General features: G+C 40.7%; 1 protein-coding gene across 2 annotated transcripts in view; it reads left to right on the forward strand.

Moving 5' to 3' along the window:
• The first annotated feature begins 1,713 nt into the window (after positions 1–1,713).
• The window catches only part of LOC137290362 (kin of IRRE-like protein 3), a 29,159-nt gene continuing 12,511 nt past the window's right edge, over positions 1,714–18,361 (forward strand). The window contains exons 1-8 of one of the 2 annotated variants that reach the window (XM_067821249.1): positions 1,714–1,876; positions 6,893–7,228; positions 8,198–8,500; positions 11,222–11,503; positions 13,371–13,670; positions 14,221–14,421; positions 16,332–16,472; positions 17,829–17,993. In XM_067821249.1, coding sequence (XP_067677350.1) covers positions 1,789–1,876; positions 6,893–7,228; positions 8,198–8,500; positions 11,222–11,503; positions 13,371–13,670; positions 14,221–14,421; positions 16,332–16,472; positions 17,829–17,993 — 1,816 coding nt within the window. In that variant the 5' untranslated portion in view covers positions 1,714–1,788. The remainder of the gene's footprint in view (positions 1,877–6,892; positions 7,229–8,197; positions 8,501–11,221; positions 11,504–13,370; positions 13,671–14,220; positions 14,422–16,331; positions 16,473–17,828; positions 17,994–18,361) is intronic. The other variant, XM_067821256.1, reaches the window with a different exon arrangement.

Raw genomic sequence — 18,361 nt, forward strand, 5'->3', positions numbered from 1 at the left:
TGGAATAAATGTGGATCATGTCATTAAAGAGCAAACAAAACTGGTAGACATTATAATGAACATGCATGGGTCTACTCTGTTGCCTCTCTCAGTGCCCAACCTCGTACTTTCATCTGGAGAGCCTACTTGAGACCGGCATAACACTCTTTGTGTTGTAACGCCTTAGTTAATTATCCCAGGGATACAGGATGTGGTGGCCTGATCCTTGTTGAATACCGGATACTGATTTCAGCTTGTAATTACTGGCGTATATTCGGCGCGCTAAGATTGTTATAGTTTCTCTAGAAAGTTCTGGCCTATCCGCTATTGACAGCATTATTGTGAACTAATCACTACCAGCATTATTGTGAACTAATCACTACCAGCATTATTGTGAACTAATCACTACCAGCATTATTGTGAACTAATCACTACCAGCATTATTGTGAACTAATCACTACCTAGAGTATTGCGTATTGATACCTACAACATTATGGTGACTAAATCATATCTAATCACTACCGAGAGCATTACGTATTGACAACATTATAGTGATTTAATCACTACGTACAACATCAGGTAATGCCAACATTATAGTAATCTAATCAATACCTAGAACATTACGTATTGATGCCTACAATATTATAGTGATTTAATCACCACCTGCAGCATCAAGTAATACCAACATTGCAGTGATCTGACCTCTATCTGCAACATCAAGGAATATCAACACTATAGTGATCAAATCACCATCTCCAATATTACGTAATACCAACATTATATATGGTGATCTAATTACTTCTTGCAACATCAAGTAATATCAACTTTACTGTGATCTAACCACTACCTGCAACATCAAGTAATGCCAACAATATGGTGATCTAATCACCATCTACAATATCAATTGGGGGGACCGAAGGTTCAAAGACAACAAATCATGCAGAGGGGTGACATCGTGAAGTGAGTGATGTGTTTGCCGAGAGCCACCCTACCATTTATAAGGCCATTGACTTTTTAAGAAGGTGCAAGCCTGGGTAGAGGCATGTGTCCTACAACTACGAAACGGTGCCAGACCTTACCTAGGTAGAGAAGATTTGTTGAACTGAACCACGCCTTGGAAATATACAAGAATTGATGCCAGACCTACCGTGCCATACATGTTTAGATGGTTGTTCAGTGTGACATATTGATGTAACGTGTGTATATGTATGTATATATAGTTATATAGTTATATATATAGTTATATATAGTTATATATAGTTATATATATCATTATATAGTTATATATATAATTATGTGGGGGGTGTATTTATATGTGATATGCCTTTACATGTATTGATTTGTTGTAATTCCAAGTCAATGTCCGTTGGCTAGACCAAGTCGCTATACACATTGTTACTTATCATCCATTAGATGGTTATCAACTATGAGCCTGTTATCTATCTGTCGTTACAGGACGAAGGAAAGTCATTCCTGATACCTGCTGAATGGCTTTATAAACAATCTTTGATTTAAAGAGTTTACTAAACAAAACAGGCACAAAAAACATATATGTAGATGCCGAAATTATAATTTAGACTAAATCTCAATATTTCCAAAACACACCAAAATGACACGATAACGTCTGAACGTTTCCGAGCTGGGAAACCGGAGAGTGTTGCGAAGTGTGACTGTCGTTCTTTCTGCCCCGGATGTGCACAGTGCCAGGACATGGCTTGCTTGCCCCAACCAATTAACTGCGGACATTGTTAGTAACTGTAAATCTCTGTTTAAACGAAATAAGATTTAGTTGAAGACGCACGTAGCAATATGGATATGCCAGCGTTCTGGATCTTCTGCTTGGTATATTTGAGTCATCTTGTAACAGGGTATTCAGAGATTGTCGAGAGTGTAAAAGGTAAGTCTGATGTTCTATTATTTATGGATTCTTTTTCATTCATTTTGGACAGAGACCCGTTTGAATGAGGGAAAAGTGTTCATGAAGTATACAGAGATGCACCCCTTGGCGTTACAGGATAAGCGATCAGCATCAATTAAAGGTGAAATAGTTCTGGCAGGCTGATAGTTCTATGTAGTGGGGTGAGTGAGTGAGTGAATGAGGTTAGTTTTTCACCGCCTTAGCAATATTGCAGCAATATCACGGCGGAGGATATCCAGAAAAGGACTTCGTACATGTGGGGAATCGAACCCGGTCTACGGCGTGACGAGCGAACGCTTTAGCCACTAGTCTACATCAACACAATGCTTTCAGAAGAGATTATTTGTGATGAAGGAAGGGTTTGGTCACCTTCATTCAGACCCATAGATTTCAGTGACCAGACATTAATAACATACAGCATACCAAGATTGAACATGGATGTCTCTATGTCTGTGTGTATGTCTGTACACAAGTCTAAAACTAACATAATGCAGACTTTAACTCACCTTAATGGTTCTAAGAAATATTTCTTATATTGTGGATCTCCTTTTGTCGCATTGAGTTTACACTTTTCATTCATCATCGAAACAGTCTAAATGAGATACTGCTTGGACGAGACAACAAGCGATAACAACTAGGGGTTCCTTTCACGAAGTAACCTTTACTAAGATTAACTTTAACTCCCGTTCTTTAACATTGCACTAAGGTTACCTTACCCTCTGTGAAAGAAGGCCAGGGCCTAGATTTTCGAGCCTGTCTTAGCGCTAAGATAGTCGGAAGTGCAATACATTAACATTAACTTACGACTATCTTAAAGCTAAGACAGGTTCCAAAATCTGGGCCCTGGACCTTTTGTTACAATGATTCACTTCTCGGTAGAATACCGTTGTATACATACGTCACCACCAGGCTCTGTGCCTTTGTACTTCTTCATTTATATTATTCTTATTTATAAACTGGGGAAAATTGAAAATATATCATAACTTTTAACTATGATACATCTTATACAAACAGGCATTTGGTGAGATTCACATGTACGTTCCTAAAGAAGGTGTAAATGTTCTTTACACAAGAAAGAAAACCTTGAATATCGTTACGTAAAAGTTTTAAGCCCTGTTTTAAAACATGGATTGGATTGTCCTACTTTTAGTTTCCACCCACGCTGTGCCATTACAAGGAAATACGAGCCCAGTGACCTCCGTAGAAGTAGACCCACCTAATGTTGTGACCCTGTCGATGAGAGTGTCAATTCACTAATCGTTCATTCACTCAACCACTTCAGACTCTGTATTGTCAATATAGTTGATCCATCTGATATAAAGATATCGTTCTCTCCAGACTGTTAACTACATTAAACGACACATATAATGAGAAACGGAATAACGAACTGGTCTACTTGGTTGCAGCCATCTTGGTTGCAGTTGTACATTTAGGCGAACACACTTACAACGGATGTAACGAGCAGCCACCATATGTATATCAAGGCGAACATTCTTACAACGGATATAACGAACTGGTCTGTTAAGTCACAGTAACCGTTTGTACATTTAGGCGAATACAATTACAACGGAGTAACGAGCTGACCATTTGGTGACAGTCACCATATGTATGTTTCGGAGAACACACTTACAACAGATGTGACGAATCTGCTCTACTTGAATGTACACTGAATGTACATTTATGCGAACACGCTAACAACGGATGTAACGAGCTGTTCTATCTGATTTCAGTCTCTTTATATAACTTTAGGCGAAATTAGAATAACTAGCTACGATTAACAAACTAAACTTAGTGGTCTGTTTTGGTTCGTTATTGTAAATTCGAAAACAATTCAGACAGGTACATACAATTTCAGGATTTATCTTTTTTTCGTTGACCGATGTGTTTAAGGTTTAAATGACATTTTAAAATGGAAATATATTACACTTTGTTTAACACGCAATAATTCATTCACAAGATTCAACGTAACATATGTTTCGGGTGACAGATTCTCAGTAAAGTACATATTCACGCACTTTATTGGTCTGTGTCCTTTTCAGGATTTGAACTCACATTCTCACATTCTCACATTCTCAGATTGAGGCCAGCACCCAACTCTAGCAAAATCAGCTACCTACTTCGTGTGCCTATGTGACAATGTAAATTGGCAAATATGAAGCTATGAGGTCACAATGCTCGTGAATCATAGATGGGACTAAACCCCAAAAGTACTAGAATCTGTACCGTCTTATAAAGTCATATCCCAGACATGTTGCATTTTATCACATTCTTAAACTTTCTTTGTATTCAATAAGGTCCAGTTGATACGAAACCGATGATAACCATTTAGGTGATACCGATCCGTATTAAGGGACGCGGATGTAGGAGAATAACCATTACGGCAATGAAATAATATAAACGTGAACAACAGACGAAAGTCAAATACCTCGACATATCCATTGCCGTTAACGTTACATTACATCAACAACAGCGCACCACAACGTTGGGATTGTATCGAAGTCCGCTCATACACTGTATACTGATATCCCAACTGCGTAGATCGATGCTCACCATGTTGATCACTGGGTTGTCTGGTCCAGGCTTGATTATTTACATACCACCCCTATATAGCTGGGACATTGCCGCGTTAAACAAAAGAAAACAACCAACCACTGTCTACTGATTTCGAACCGACCAATCCTTGTTTCAACCCCTTGATCGCGAGACTGACCTTGAATTGAACTTTACCCTCCAGCCGCGTTCTGCGGCGTTAGAGGTACAAGTTTACATCATAATGTACAATTTAAATATACATGTGAAACAGGGTAGCTAAAAGGCAACACATTTAAATGTATTTTCCTTGCAGCAAATGACCGACAATCTGCTCTTAAGATTTGGTGATTAAATAAGTGTTTCATGCACGGATGTACATCTTAACCGTTGATAAGTGCTTAGATAGATTGGGCTGTGAATGTAGTTCTTTCAGTTAAATATAAGAATGCTTGCTGATTACTGACGATTATATTTAAACACTAACATGCACCGGTTGATTGGTGTTGTCATATTTTACAGTTAATGCATGTTTGGCATTGACAATTTAATTGAGGGTAATCTGTACGGGTTAATTGATGTCGTCATGTTTATGAGTTGAATGCATTGTAGACTTTCACTATTTAATTCAGGGTATTTTGCACTGGTTCACGAGTATTGCCATACTTGTCAGGGATTACATGTTAACGTGTAATTAATGGTAATTTGCAAAGGGCGATTGGTATTGTATTTTTTGACAATTAATATATGTAAGACATTGACGATTTTCTTAAGTATATTTTGCTCTGTTTAATATAATTGGTCGTCATATTTCCAAATAATTACATGGTAACCCTGGCGATTTCACTGAGTGCCATTGACATTGTTTGATTGGTGTCGTCATATTCTGCAATAAATGCAGGTTAGACATTGGCGATCTAAATTAGAATGTTTTGCACAGTTAGACTGGTATTAACAAATTTTGTTTGACTCGAGGCGATGTTTAACCAAGCGTCATTAATTTTACGAGTTCTCACAAAACAACGCTGGTTATGATGGGAAAATATCGCTCTGGTACATTTGACAAATAATTGATTCATGGTAACATTGGACACAAGTTTTGTGATGATTATTCCGAGAACTATATAATAATTAGATGTATCTTTATCACACATACATACACGCTACTGTGTCGCCTGTGTTCTTGCTCAGACACCAGGATCAGTACGAGCGTGCAACAAAAAAAAATAAATCAGAAACTGGAACTCTGATGACATTATACAAGTGAAACTGAGGCCGGCCTGAACCACCCCACTCCCTTTGTGATTTAACCCTTCCATAAGACCTGTGAAGATCCGGGTTAGAATTGATTTTCAGCACCCATGCTTGTCGTAAGAGGCGACTAAAAGGATTGGGTTGTCAGGTTGTCATGTTTCCTATCTGCGGTAATCGACACTCATGTTGTTGATTGTCTGGTTCAGACTATGTAGACGGATTACTGCTGAGTAAAACAAAATAATCAACAAAAATCAAACAAAAATCATCCGTAAAGGGACATCGTCGACATGTACTTTAAGCGCGACATTCAACCCCTCATTGCACATAATGAGATATAATGTACAGAATAACCCTGAACCAATATTAGCTTTGGACATATTTCTTATTTAAACTGTTTTTACATATATATCATTTGCATATTTTATATCAATGTATTAAACATTCCTCATACATGCCTCCAAATTCCATGAAATTTTAATACACTTTTAAATACTATGTTACTAATTAAAGGTGTTGCCTTCATCAGTGTTTCCCTTACATTTCGCCCTGTGACACAGCTCTTAGATGTGAAGTTTAACACACGATGCTAATGAACCTTAACCCATGCATAACAGTAATCAGAGTGAACAGTATTATGACGGACAATTATAGGCTAAGGGACATAACTCCGTCTATTGCTTCTTGAGACAACTCGGTCATTAATACCCCTACAGTTTAGGGTTAGCCAAAAACAGACACTGCATCAGTTTCACATTGGACATAGATGTACATGGTTTTTTTTCGACCCCTTTTACTGTATCAAGGGACTTTGGGGTCAAGTTGAAAAGTGCTCGCTTGGCAGGGTTTCATCCCCCGGGTTGGAAGGGTTTCATCCCCCGGGTTGGTAAAATGTGTTCAGAGACTTTCACGTGCCCTTTGCATGATTTTGTAAAAGTATTTCTATTAAAAGCAGCCAAAAAGCACAGATAACCATCACTTTCAGTTTTTGTTACATATAGCCTGTCCTATTTCGTGCAATCAGCAGAATGTTCCTATCTATTGATGTTTCATTATGCATCGTAGGTATCATTATTACTAAATGAGGTCATGGTCAAATGCAAATATTACCGTTACAATTCACGAGAGGAATTCTTTAATGACAATATCCAACTTAAAACAAAATAAAAAGCAAGGTGACCTATCGTTTAACTGTCTTCCTCTTTTTTTCAGAAGGAATAGCGATACGTGTTGATGGGGGCCACACAGAGGTTCGACAGTATACAAACTTTACCTTGATTTGTGAAACAACATCAGACATTGGGAGAATAAAATGGTTCCTGAATGGCAGACGGATGGCTGTGTCCCTCCGACGTAAACCTAATTCCTGTTCTCTTATACGGTCTGCTAGGAAGAGAGGCGAATATGCAACCATGTGCAAGGGAAAGCAAATCCAGCTCGTAGTGGAGGAAGTGACTGATCAAGACAGTGGCAGGTGGGCGTGCGAGGATCCAAATGTAGATTTGAAGAGCAACGAAGTTGAAGTTAAAGTAATTCCAGATACTACTGGTAAGTTGTCTGTCATGTCTGTCGTCTTATTCATTGCAGAAAAGTGTTGTAGTTGTTTCTGATTTCTATGATTTAGCAGAGACGGGCTTAGTTATTATATTTACACTTGGAGTCAAGAGTGGTGTGGAAACTCCTGGTCCTTCTGGAAAGTTCCAAAGAAGTCAGACCCAAAGAGTAGGAGGTTTTGGAAACGTTTTATATGTAATTGGACCATGTCCTTAACTTGCTAACATTGCATCTAAGATCACAAGAAGACCAGCAACTGTGTGAAGATTACATTCAACTCTGTATACACCCGTGCATTTTCTTCTATGCCCAGTTCATATTTGTAAAATATCCCCTAGTGCCATATCCCATCAAACTATTTCTTTTCATTTATTTTATCTACTAAAGCTACGTGGTCTTTTGTTTGTACGTGACACTGAATGCCTTCGCCCAGAGTAAATTCTGACTTAACTGATCTGGATCTTTTCTGAAATCAATCAAACATGTGACGAAAAACTCTGGTTTATGCTTACGTGGGCTTTCTTGTATGCACCTGAGGAGATTTCTTTCAAAGAGCTCAGGTAGATAGGTTGTTAAAGTAGCATGTCTATAATAAAGAGATAGATGAAGATCCGAGTTAGAATATTGATCTGTCTTAATAACAGGATAAGGTATTCACCCTCGCAGACTTGATTGACACATGTTATTATTCGCATAAATAATCGAGTCTGGACCAGACAATCCATTGATCAACAACATGAGCATCGATCTGCGCAAGCAACTGGGAACCGATGACATGTGTCAAACAGGTTAGCGAGCCTGAATATCCGATTTCCGACAAGCGTAGTCCTGGTTTGTGACAAGCATGGGTTGGTGAAGGGCTATTCTATCCCGGATCTTCACGGTCAGCAAATTAATGATGGCCAGGTGTGTTTAAGTTACGTTTGTGATCTGTCAAGACTATCCTTTTGGTTATCCTTTTAGAGTCTACTCCTTCAAATTTGCCGGAGTCAATCAGGCTCACTGGGAACACCGTGATGATTGTGTACGGGGTGGACCCTGTGTTGCTGACGTGCAAATGTCAGTGTGACGACATATATGTGTTTGCATGGGACTATGGTAACGTCACTGCAAACGTGAGCGCGGTGAAGAGGACCTCGAACACATGTCTCCAACAACTGACAGCTTGGGTCTCCTGGAGGGATGACGGCAGTACCATCAAATGTATCGTCACCAACCCCACTACGCAAAAGACAGCATCAGCAAATATCACATTAGACCTTCAGTGTGAGTACTTCTGGGTATTTCTGAATTTAGTCCATTTTCTCTGAAGAGACTGCGTCTCAACTGTCAGTGTTTGCATATTACACCTCGCTTGTAGGTACTGACGAACCCCAGTGTGTAATGGCAGTGAATATTGTGTGCTGACGATTATATGAGTCGTATCCTCATTCAGTGTGATGGTCAATATTTAGATGTCAGTATTCATGCAGTTCTTCAAAATTCACCCGTGAAGGTCCCGGGGTAGAATAGGCCTTCAGCAACCCATGCTTGCCATAAAAGGCGACTCAGCTTGTCGTAAGAGGCGACTAACGGTATCGGGTGGTCAGGCTCGCTGACTTGGTTGACACATGTCATCGGTTCCCAATTGCGCAGATCGATGCTCATGTTGTTGATCACTGGATTGTCTGGTCCAGACCCGATTATTTACAGACCGCCGCCATATAGCTGTAATATTGCTGAGTGCGGCGTAAAACTCAACTCACTCACTCACTCTTCAAAATTCACATAGACTGCAACGTGTTGGTTTCCAAGTGTAAGAGGGTGAATAAGTTTAATTTTACTCCGCACTCAGCAATATTCTAGTTACACGGCGGCAGTCTGTAAATGATCGAGTCTGGGCCAGACAATCCAGTGATTAACAACATGAGCATCGATCTGCGCATTTGGGAACTGATAACATGTGTCAAGCCTGACCATCCGATCCCGTTAGTCGCCTCTTACGACAAGCTTAGTCGCCTTTCAAGGCAAGCATGGGTTACTGAAGGCCTATTCTAACCCGGACCTTCACGGGTCTCCAAGTTTGAACAATAAATGAACCCGAAAATATGTAAGTAAAAGAATTCAAAGTGAAACCAATAAATAACAAAGAAATGTCAAACTATCAAACAAATTATTGCACTGTTACAATGGCAGAGCTCAATAGAATATATGTACAAAGATTATAGAGTGGTCAAGTTATGATATCCAGGGCGGAGTTATCTTGACAGTGTTCTTGATGTGATTAAGATGACAGAGACAATCTCGAACATCATGTATATCAAGCTTCTTCAATTCTTCAAACATCCAGATTACTGTAGACTCCCAGTATACACCAACTAATCCGTCACTGCCGTCGGCTGAATCTTATCAGAAACATCGTAGTGCACTGAACAATTTCTTAACTAAAATGAATATACTATGATGTGACATGAATGACATTCAGAGTCAATATTTACAACATGAGCTGAATTGTTAAAGACAATTGTAAGAGCATTTGCAAGCGTTCACAGTGATTGTTGACGCTTTAGTATGAATATTGACGACCTGGCTGAAAGTCGCAGTTGACATCTGAAAGTACGGACAAGCATTGCACCCTGGTATAGGCAGTATTCTGCTTATGGACATAGACACAGTGGGAACAGTTGAGAATTAAGATGCTTAAAGACGTATTGATTACCTGCAGTTACGAAGTGCTCAGACTCAAACTCAGTTTATTCAATACTCCGGGCCATGTGACCTAGGGTACAATTACACCAGAACATATTATTTTGCCACGTGGATTTCATATGGAGAAACAAAACTAATCATCAAGAACGGCGTGCTTCAAATGCATGCTTTAAATATAATGATAGCAATTTGATTGTCTGTGCATTTTGTTAACAATTAAGTTTGGCTGAGTGAGTGAGTTAATATTTAACGTCACATCGGCAATATTGCAGCCATATCGTCACGAGAACATACGTGACAAAAAGAATATATATGCATATTATGAAGAACCTGTCGACGAAGGACAGTAAAACCACAAGACTATCACAGTTATTATTAAAATTAGTGTAGAAACTTAAAAAATAATAGTATCACTATTTGGACAGTACAATATAAAAACAGGCCATAAGTTTGGCTGAGGCTAACCATGGTACATATTTCGTTCGGAGTGCAGAATATTTTGGACAGGTAAATAGTATGTAGACTTCTTCTTCGATGCGTTAGTCTCCTCTTATAACTGTTGCGAGTGTGAATATTCTGCATATGTTGTTATTTATTAATCAATAAGTATTATTGTGTCACAATGTTTAGTGTTTTGAATAAGAATTATGATGGATCACATTTCGTATAATAGATGGTCAGCATTTTTTAAGATTTTGGTAGCAGGCTGTCCGGGAATTATCTGCCCTTGGTTTTCTATTTGTACTTCCTGGAGGCTGCTAGAGATTTCTAAGGTATGTGCCGAAACTTTAGGGAAATGACTGAGTATATATAAAAAAGCTTGTTGCCGTGTTGAGACGGGGACACACAGTCATATTTACTGGAGGACATACATCATGGCCAACAACCATCAACGCTTCATAGCCGCTCGCTCTGTTTACATTCTGCATAACTGATTCTCTCTTGCACTGAGACTTTGGTGCGTTTGCTATGTTATATGTTGTGACCTATTGCCATAGATTTTGTCTCACTTGTATTGTATTTCAAATCAGTATTGTGAAATTGACTTGTGATCTTGTATAACTTGCTCTCTTTGCCTAAATAATACAGAATTTGAACGTTCATGACTTTTCTTTGTTCTGTTTTGCTGGTTCACAGGGGATTTCTTACATCGTTTGTCACGGCAAATTCTTAACCATAACATAACAAGCATTAATTTCTGAAGATCAACCCTAACCGGGATCTTCAAGGCCATACCGGTGTATTTGGTGAGGGATTTGTTTAAATCATATTACAATCAGATTTGATTGCATGTTACAGACATGCCACAGAACCCTGTGATATCCATCTCGCCCCGGGACAATATCATAGAAGGTCAGGAGGTCAACATATCCTGCCAGCCAAACCCTGAAGGCAAGCCCCGGGGGAGGACAACGGTTGTAGTCAGGCCAGGCAATGACAATAGTCGCACAAGACAATATTACGTGACGTTTCAAGTCTCACGAGATGACGACGGTGCCGAGATCAATTGCTACGCATTGAATAAATATACAAGTGGCAACAGCTCTGCTTATTCGGACAAGGGATATTTGAATGTGTTATGTGAGTATCTTACCAAACATTAATTATTAGTAAGTGCATGTATAATGGGCAAAACTCTATTCACAAGGTGAATGCTCATATCGCTAACAACATGATTATTATTAACCCAAGCTGCATGCGAGGTGCTACAATGTAAATACTCACATACCCACTCACCATTTCCTGCTGGATGAACAGAGGCAATTTTTAACAAACACATTTGTCTAAGCTGAGACCGCATGTATCACATGTGCGTCGTTGTGGGGCAGGACCGAAGTCCTGGAAACTCTCAGGAATCAAGAACAAAAAAAAAAACAGTCGCCCATCCAAGGACTCTCCGCGCCCACTGTTGTTTAATTTCAACTGATTTGTGACCTGATTTCTATGCACAAGACCACACACACACACACACATGTAAAGCATGTAAGCATCAGTTAGAGACGTCAGGAGATATATGCTTTATATTCAGTTTAACCTTTCAGCAGATATAGTTTATGCAAGAATAAAATGTATTTTAGTTACATCAAGATTCTCCTTACATGATGGATGGTTACTGAAACGAGCGGAAGCAAATATGCCTGCGCAGTTTCATAAACGTACAGCAGACACAGCTTCATGCTGACGGACGGTTAACACCGACAATGTCGTTCCCTTAGTATTGCTTGTGTAGGACATCGGTCACGAATCTTGAGTTGAAGTGAGTCAAAGTTGAGTTCAATCCGGATTCAAATCGGTCTACTTTATGTATGCCGAAAGCTGATCTAATGATCAAGAACAGATGAATAGTACTATTACCTGCAGCTATTACCTTTCTTTGCCACCAGCAAGGAGCACTATGAGTCCCCGGTGTGTAGAGATGGATAGTAGAAAATCAGTGTGGCTATACTGGTATTTTCTTCATAATTTGTTTCACCAGATACCCATTCAGTCGTTGTACGCACAGTCTATTGTATTGTCTCGGCGTAGCCATAAACATTTTTTTAACTTTTAGAGCCACATAAACTTTCAAAACGTAGAGTTCTGTGAACCTCTGTGGCTCGCGGGCAGATACCCTTCCATGCACAATACCGTCTAACCACCACAGATTCATTGTTGTTGCTGACAAACAGACTGGCCACATCCGGCAATGTGTAATGCTACAACACTTCGTGTCGATACTCTCCCCTTTTGTAAAGACGACGGTATTTCACTTCTGGAGGATCTCGAGTAACGCCATCATCTGCTGACGAACGGGTTCCTTTTCTGTGCCTAAAAACAGAAGGCGTCTGTTGACGTCGTGCTTGACTAAATACGAAAGGATACTTCGGTTTCGTATCTGTACAGAATACGAAGCTTTAATTGTTCGTTACGTATCCTTGCTGATAGCTACCGTTTTTAAAATGGTTGACAAGCTTTATGAACTGACAAACGTCAAAGGATTGTTTTGTGATGTTCGACGTCATAAATTATGTGTGTTCATTTTATACGAGCACATCCAGTTTTAGGCATCGGAGATCAGAATATAAAATGTGTTACCTGTACAGATGACATCACATCTGAGATACATCCGCGTCTGTTCTCCAGCTCCTTCACATACAACAAACACTTACATAACATGACGTGCTGTAAGGTGCTCCAACTACGACCACAGTTTTTTCGTAACAGAATAATTATGTAATTTGATACAATATGCACAAAGTAATTCATTTGGACTTAGATAACGCGCCGTCTCCTCACATCACTGAATGAGCTTCAAATATGCAGACTACGTCTCAAGTTTAGATCTTGCACAGCTCATGGCAAATGCTCCCCGATGACTCACGTATTCTAACGGGTCGCTCGGAGAAACAAATTTCTTCCTAATTCGTACCTCAAACGAAAGAAATTATATTTCATATTTTCTCTGCAGACAGTCCAAAGTTGACAGTCACATCAAACGTTTCGATATCCGAAGATGGAATCCAGTCAGTGGTATTCACGTGCACAGCTAGCGGTAACCCTGACAACACGACATTCTTGCCCTGGACGCACATGTACGGCAACACAGTTGTTCGAGCACTTGCAGGAACCAATAACTCGACGCACTCTGTTCTGCGAATGTCATCACTTCGCTATCAAGACACGGGGATCTACATATGTAATGGCACTAATGGCATCGGTAGAAATGGCTCCATGTACAGCTTCCATTGGGCCATGTTGGATGTACAGGGTAATACTTTTTCTTTGAGGGAGTGAGTGTTATTCTTCATGTGTGGTGAGTGTAAATATACTGTACGCTGCTTTGTGCAATATTTCGGCAATATCACGGTACATCAGAAATGGATTACCCATGTTGGGTATAGAATCCGTGCCTTCGGCATGACGAGCACACCGTTCAACCACGAGGCTAGCCACACAGACACACACACACCACCCATCCCCCCACCCCCCCGCCCTAGTTGAGACTAGACTAAGCTAATGTCCATTTAATAAATACCGTATGGCCAACTGGTAATACTTTCAATAGAATATTAAATATATCATAATCAAGCGAGACGTATACTTCTCCGTCTTTTCAGTATGACGGAGCAGTGAGGTAGCCTTGTGGGTAAAGCGTTCGTTCTGAATTGCGAAGACCTAGGTTCGATGGGTATGGCTACAATGTATAAAGCCTATTTCTAGTGTCCTCCGCCGTGATATTGCTGGAATATTGCTAAATCTAAACTCAGTCACTTGCTCTGCTCAGTATTTAAAGACTGTATTGTTGGGTTTTTTCACAGGACCTCCGTATTTTCCTGATTATACCGATGAAGCAACCGTGGTGAAGACGCAACAGAACACAAGCTTCACTTTGACCTTCAGATATGTGTCTGACCCGGGATCTAATGTCACGTGGATTGCCAAGGGGAAACAACTCAGTCCTAATGAGACCGGTCCCTTTGTGGGATCATCGCCTGAAAAGATCAGTGTTGATATGTACGGTGAGATATATTGCGTGGGCAATCCTTTGATACACTCCTTGGTAGGACTGCTCGGTATACCGGTATATTCAAACGCTTGCAATGTTTATTTATTTCTCAGATCCCGGAGAGTGGGTAAGAAACATTTATGAAGTTTTGGACTTATGAAAATCTACTCAGACATTCATTCAGACTGAAAATTTCCATCGTAATCAGTTGGCAAAACGGCATACAATAACTTTCATGAAAAAGAAAATGCAATCCCTCAAAATCAAATCAAATTTCCTTTAACCAAACCATTTATTTGTAAGGATTCGGTATATGGAAAATTGGATCTGCACGTAAAATCAATGTCACTGTAGAAACGGAAACTCGTAATATATCGCAATACGGGCACCTGAATCTCAGTTTATTTGCCAATGCACAGCCCTAATGCTTTCGAACAAAATCTACCGTTAATCTGCCTCGATCATGAAATGTACGTATTGCACATTTATATATATACTAGGCACTAGAAATTCTAAATTTATCAAACTTGTGTAGACACACAGGAATTTAGCCTTAGAGATTAGTGACATGTATCGAACAAGCATGCACGTGCCACGTTCCTTGACGTCAGGGGTGTCATCCATGAGGAGTGCAATACGTTGTTGCAGAGTAAATGAATGCCACGCAATACTGTCAGCTCAACCCCTGATCCTTCAAAAACTTCAAGGGCTATTGATACGCGTAGCATGCCAAGGCTAACGCCTGCACAACGTCATGAGACCATTGGGGTGGTCTGTGGGGGAACAACGACAAGTGGCTGCACATTTCCACTGCCACCGGAACACCATTTCTGCACTGGTGAGACGCGACCAGAAGACAAATGAGGTCATCTATCGGGCACGTTCTGGACGTCCACGTTTAACAACGCCAAGACAGGACAGATGGACAAAGGTGACCCATCCTCGTCACAGCTTTCAGACTGCAGAGATGACTGCCCGGACCATCCCAGGACTTCGCCGTATTCACCCAAACACAGTTCGACAACGTTTACGTCATCACGGGATCAGACCATACGACCTATCCTGACACAACGTCATCGACAAGCTCGCCAAATGTGGTGCCGAAATCATGTCCGCAGACCCTTGTTTTCATGGAGAAATGTTGCTTTTACACATGAGTCCAGGTTTAACATTCCCAATAGGGATAGTCGTGCCTATTGACGCGTGGGAGAACGTTTTGCACAGGACTGTGTGGAGAGGCTTTCGTGGTGATTCCGTAATGATTTAGGGTGGAATAATAGCACGCCAAAGAACTCTTTTGGTGATTGTTCAGGGCAACTTAACTAGTGTGGGCTACAGGAATCAGATTCTTCGACCTGTGGCAATTCCTTTTCTGCACCGTCATGCCCCTGTGTTTACATTACATCAGGGCAATGCCCGCCCTCATACGGCAAGGGTTGGTATGGTGTTCATGCAACACCACAACGTTGACCTACTGCTTTGGCCTGCAAATTCACCGGATCTCACCGACACTGCATGTTTGGCGCGAGATGGATCTACGTCTACGTCGTCTAACGTCCTTGACCTTGCAACAGAACCTGCGAGAATCCAGCGTAACATCCCACAAGCGTTCCATGCACGTTTGATAGCTCCTATGCGTCGTCGATGCACTACTGTTCTCAATGCCGATAGTGGACATACCCATTGTTGAACTTGTGACATGGTCGTTTGACCCCTGTCCCGTTTGTGGGCTCGTGACGTCATTGTGATTGACTTGTTATGCTCTCATGATCCCTCCATTAAAGTTTACATGTACCTCTGACATACTTCTCAACTGGAATAATATTTTGACAATGCACAGTTTCTTTATGTGGCTAGTATATACAAACAGAGTGAGTGAGATCACCATGGACGTCATATATAAATAGATGACGAATTTTACAGGTAAAAGTATACGGTTGTCTGGACACGAGGAGAGGCTGTTGTTTCCATCTGTGAGCGCCAACGACGACGGGGACTACTTCATCCGGGTATGCAACGAATATGGCTGCCGCGACTCCAACGTTATTCAGCTTAAAGCAACGGGTCAGTCCAACATTGTTTACGGTATATTCACCTTTTACTAAACCTCAAACTACATGGTATGACTTTCATACACTTTGACCTTCTCTGTAGGCTCAAAACAAATTCATCAGTTCGTGAATGACCGAAGTAACTAATTGTTTGATGATAAGCATCAGTTAGAAATTGTAGTTTAGAAATTCACCTTACACATCATAATTACCAAATGCAGCAGAAGGTGTCTCTCTCCTTACTTTAAACACCTGCGAAGACCTCAGATAGACATGGTCTTCAGGAAGAAGCGAGAAGTGGATCGGCTGGTCAGATTCGCTGACTTTGTTGACATATGTCATCATAGCCGTAGATCGATGTTCATGATGTTGATCGCCGGATTGTCTGGTCAAGACTCGATTATTTACAGACCGTCGCCATATGGCTGAAATACTCCTGCCTGCGGCGTTACACAACAAACAAACATCTGACCTTACTTAAACAGCCAGACCGATTGCAATGTCAGCCACTTGTCTAGACTTGGTTATTTACAGAAAGTCATATAATTTGGGTGATCCTGGCACAGTCAGGTCGGCAAGGCTCATCATCAGCTCAGGGCCCTCGGCCCCTCTACACGCAGCCCAGAAAACGAATAGGAAAACACTGCCTAGTCGAACCCACCAAGAACTGTCCGGAGAATATGAAGGCTTCCCAACACTGCAGCCTTCTGCATTACCCAGATTGTCAGAATGGCTGTGCTCTCGGTGGAGAACCCGGGCACTCTCCTGATCTGCGCCAAGAGATCAGATCAGGAGGTATCAAACCAAGGGCGCCGAGAACAATGGGGAGCTTGACGACAGTGTACTTGGGATTCAAAGGCGAGGTCCGCATATTTATCATGCTTTTCCTGAATCTTGCCAATCACATTGCTGTCAAAAGGTACAGAAAATTCAATGATAGAAATGATTTAATTGGTTTTATCAAAAAGGACAAGATCAAGTTTGTTGGCTGGAATTCGTCTCAGTCTGTATATTGGCCTATTCCAGGGACGTTTAAAAGCATCATTTTCCAGGACGCCCTGGACATGTTCAGGGTCGTTCCATGGATGGACCTCGGGGTCAAAGCCACAGGCATGGCGGAGAAAGCAGCGAGCCATACTATCATGTCTTTCAAGATATGCTGTTTGTGCCAAGGAAGGGCATCCACTGACAAGGTGTTGGACAGTCTTTGTGAATTCATTGCACAGTCGACATGTATTTATTTATTACTTATTTATTTATTTTTGTGACGTTAACCAACAAATACAACAAAATCTGCATTTTGTGTCATACGACTTAAACTGCCAAGTAATATGATAAATGGCAATGTACTTTTCCTTTCTCACAATAGACAGCCCGCCTACTGGAGTGATACTTGAAGGGCAGGAAGAATCTTCAGTCAATATGGCGTTAATAATTGGTATATCTGCCGGGGCCGCCATCTTAGTTATCGTCCTCGTTCTTGTGATATTACTGGTGCTTCAACGACGAAAGTGTGGAACCCATGATACAACAAGTATGTAATTTAAAAACTGTTTTAAGACTAGTTCGATGACTGATGCAATATCCTCTTTACGGATTCCGGGTTAGACTATTGGCCCCATCACTCCATGAAGAACCAACCATCCAGAATCTTTAGAGTCGGGGTCAGGCAAGGTGATTGTGTTGGTTCCTTGTTATTGCACTCTTATGAGAATGTCAGATCCGCGTTAGTAATTTTTAAAACTGGAATTGTCTGACCCAGCGGACTATTTAGAGGGTGCTGTCATGTAGGAGGAATATTGCTGAGTACAGCAAACAATGAAACATTAAACTGAGCCATTAAACAATGCAATGATAGCAACGCTTGACAGTAGTTGTTAATTATTGAGAGTGCAGTATGAA

The sequence above is a fragment of the Haliotis asinina genome, chromosome 1 (genome assembly GCF_037392515.1).
Source record: "Haliotis asinina isolate JCU_RB_2024 chromosome 1, JCU_Hal_asi_v2, whole genome shotgun sequence".
NCBI lineage: Eukaryota > Metazoa > Mollusca > Gastropoda > Lepetellida > Haliotidae > Haliotis > Haliotis asinina.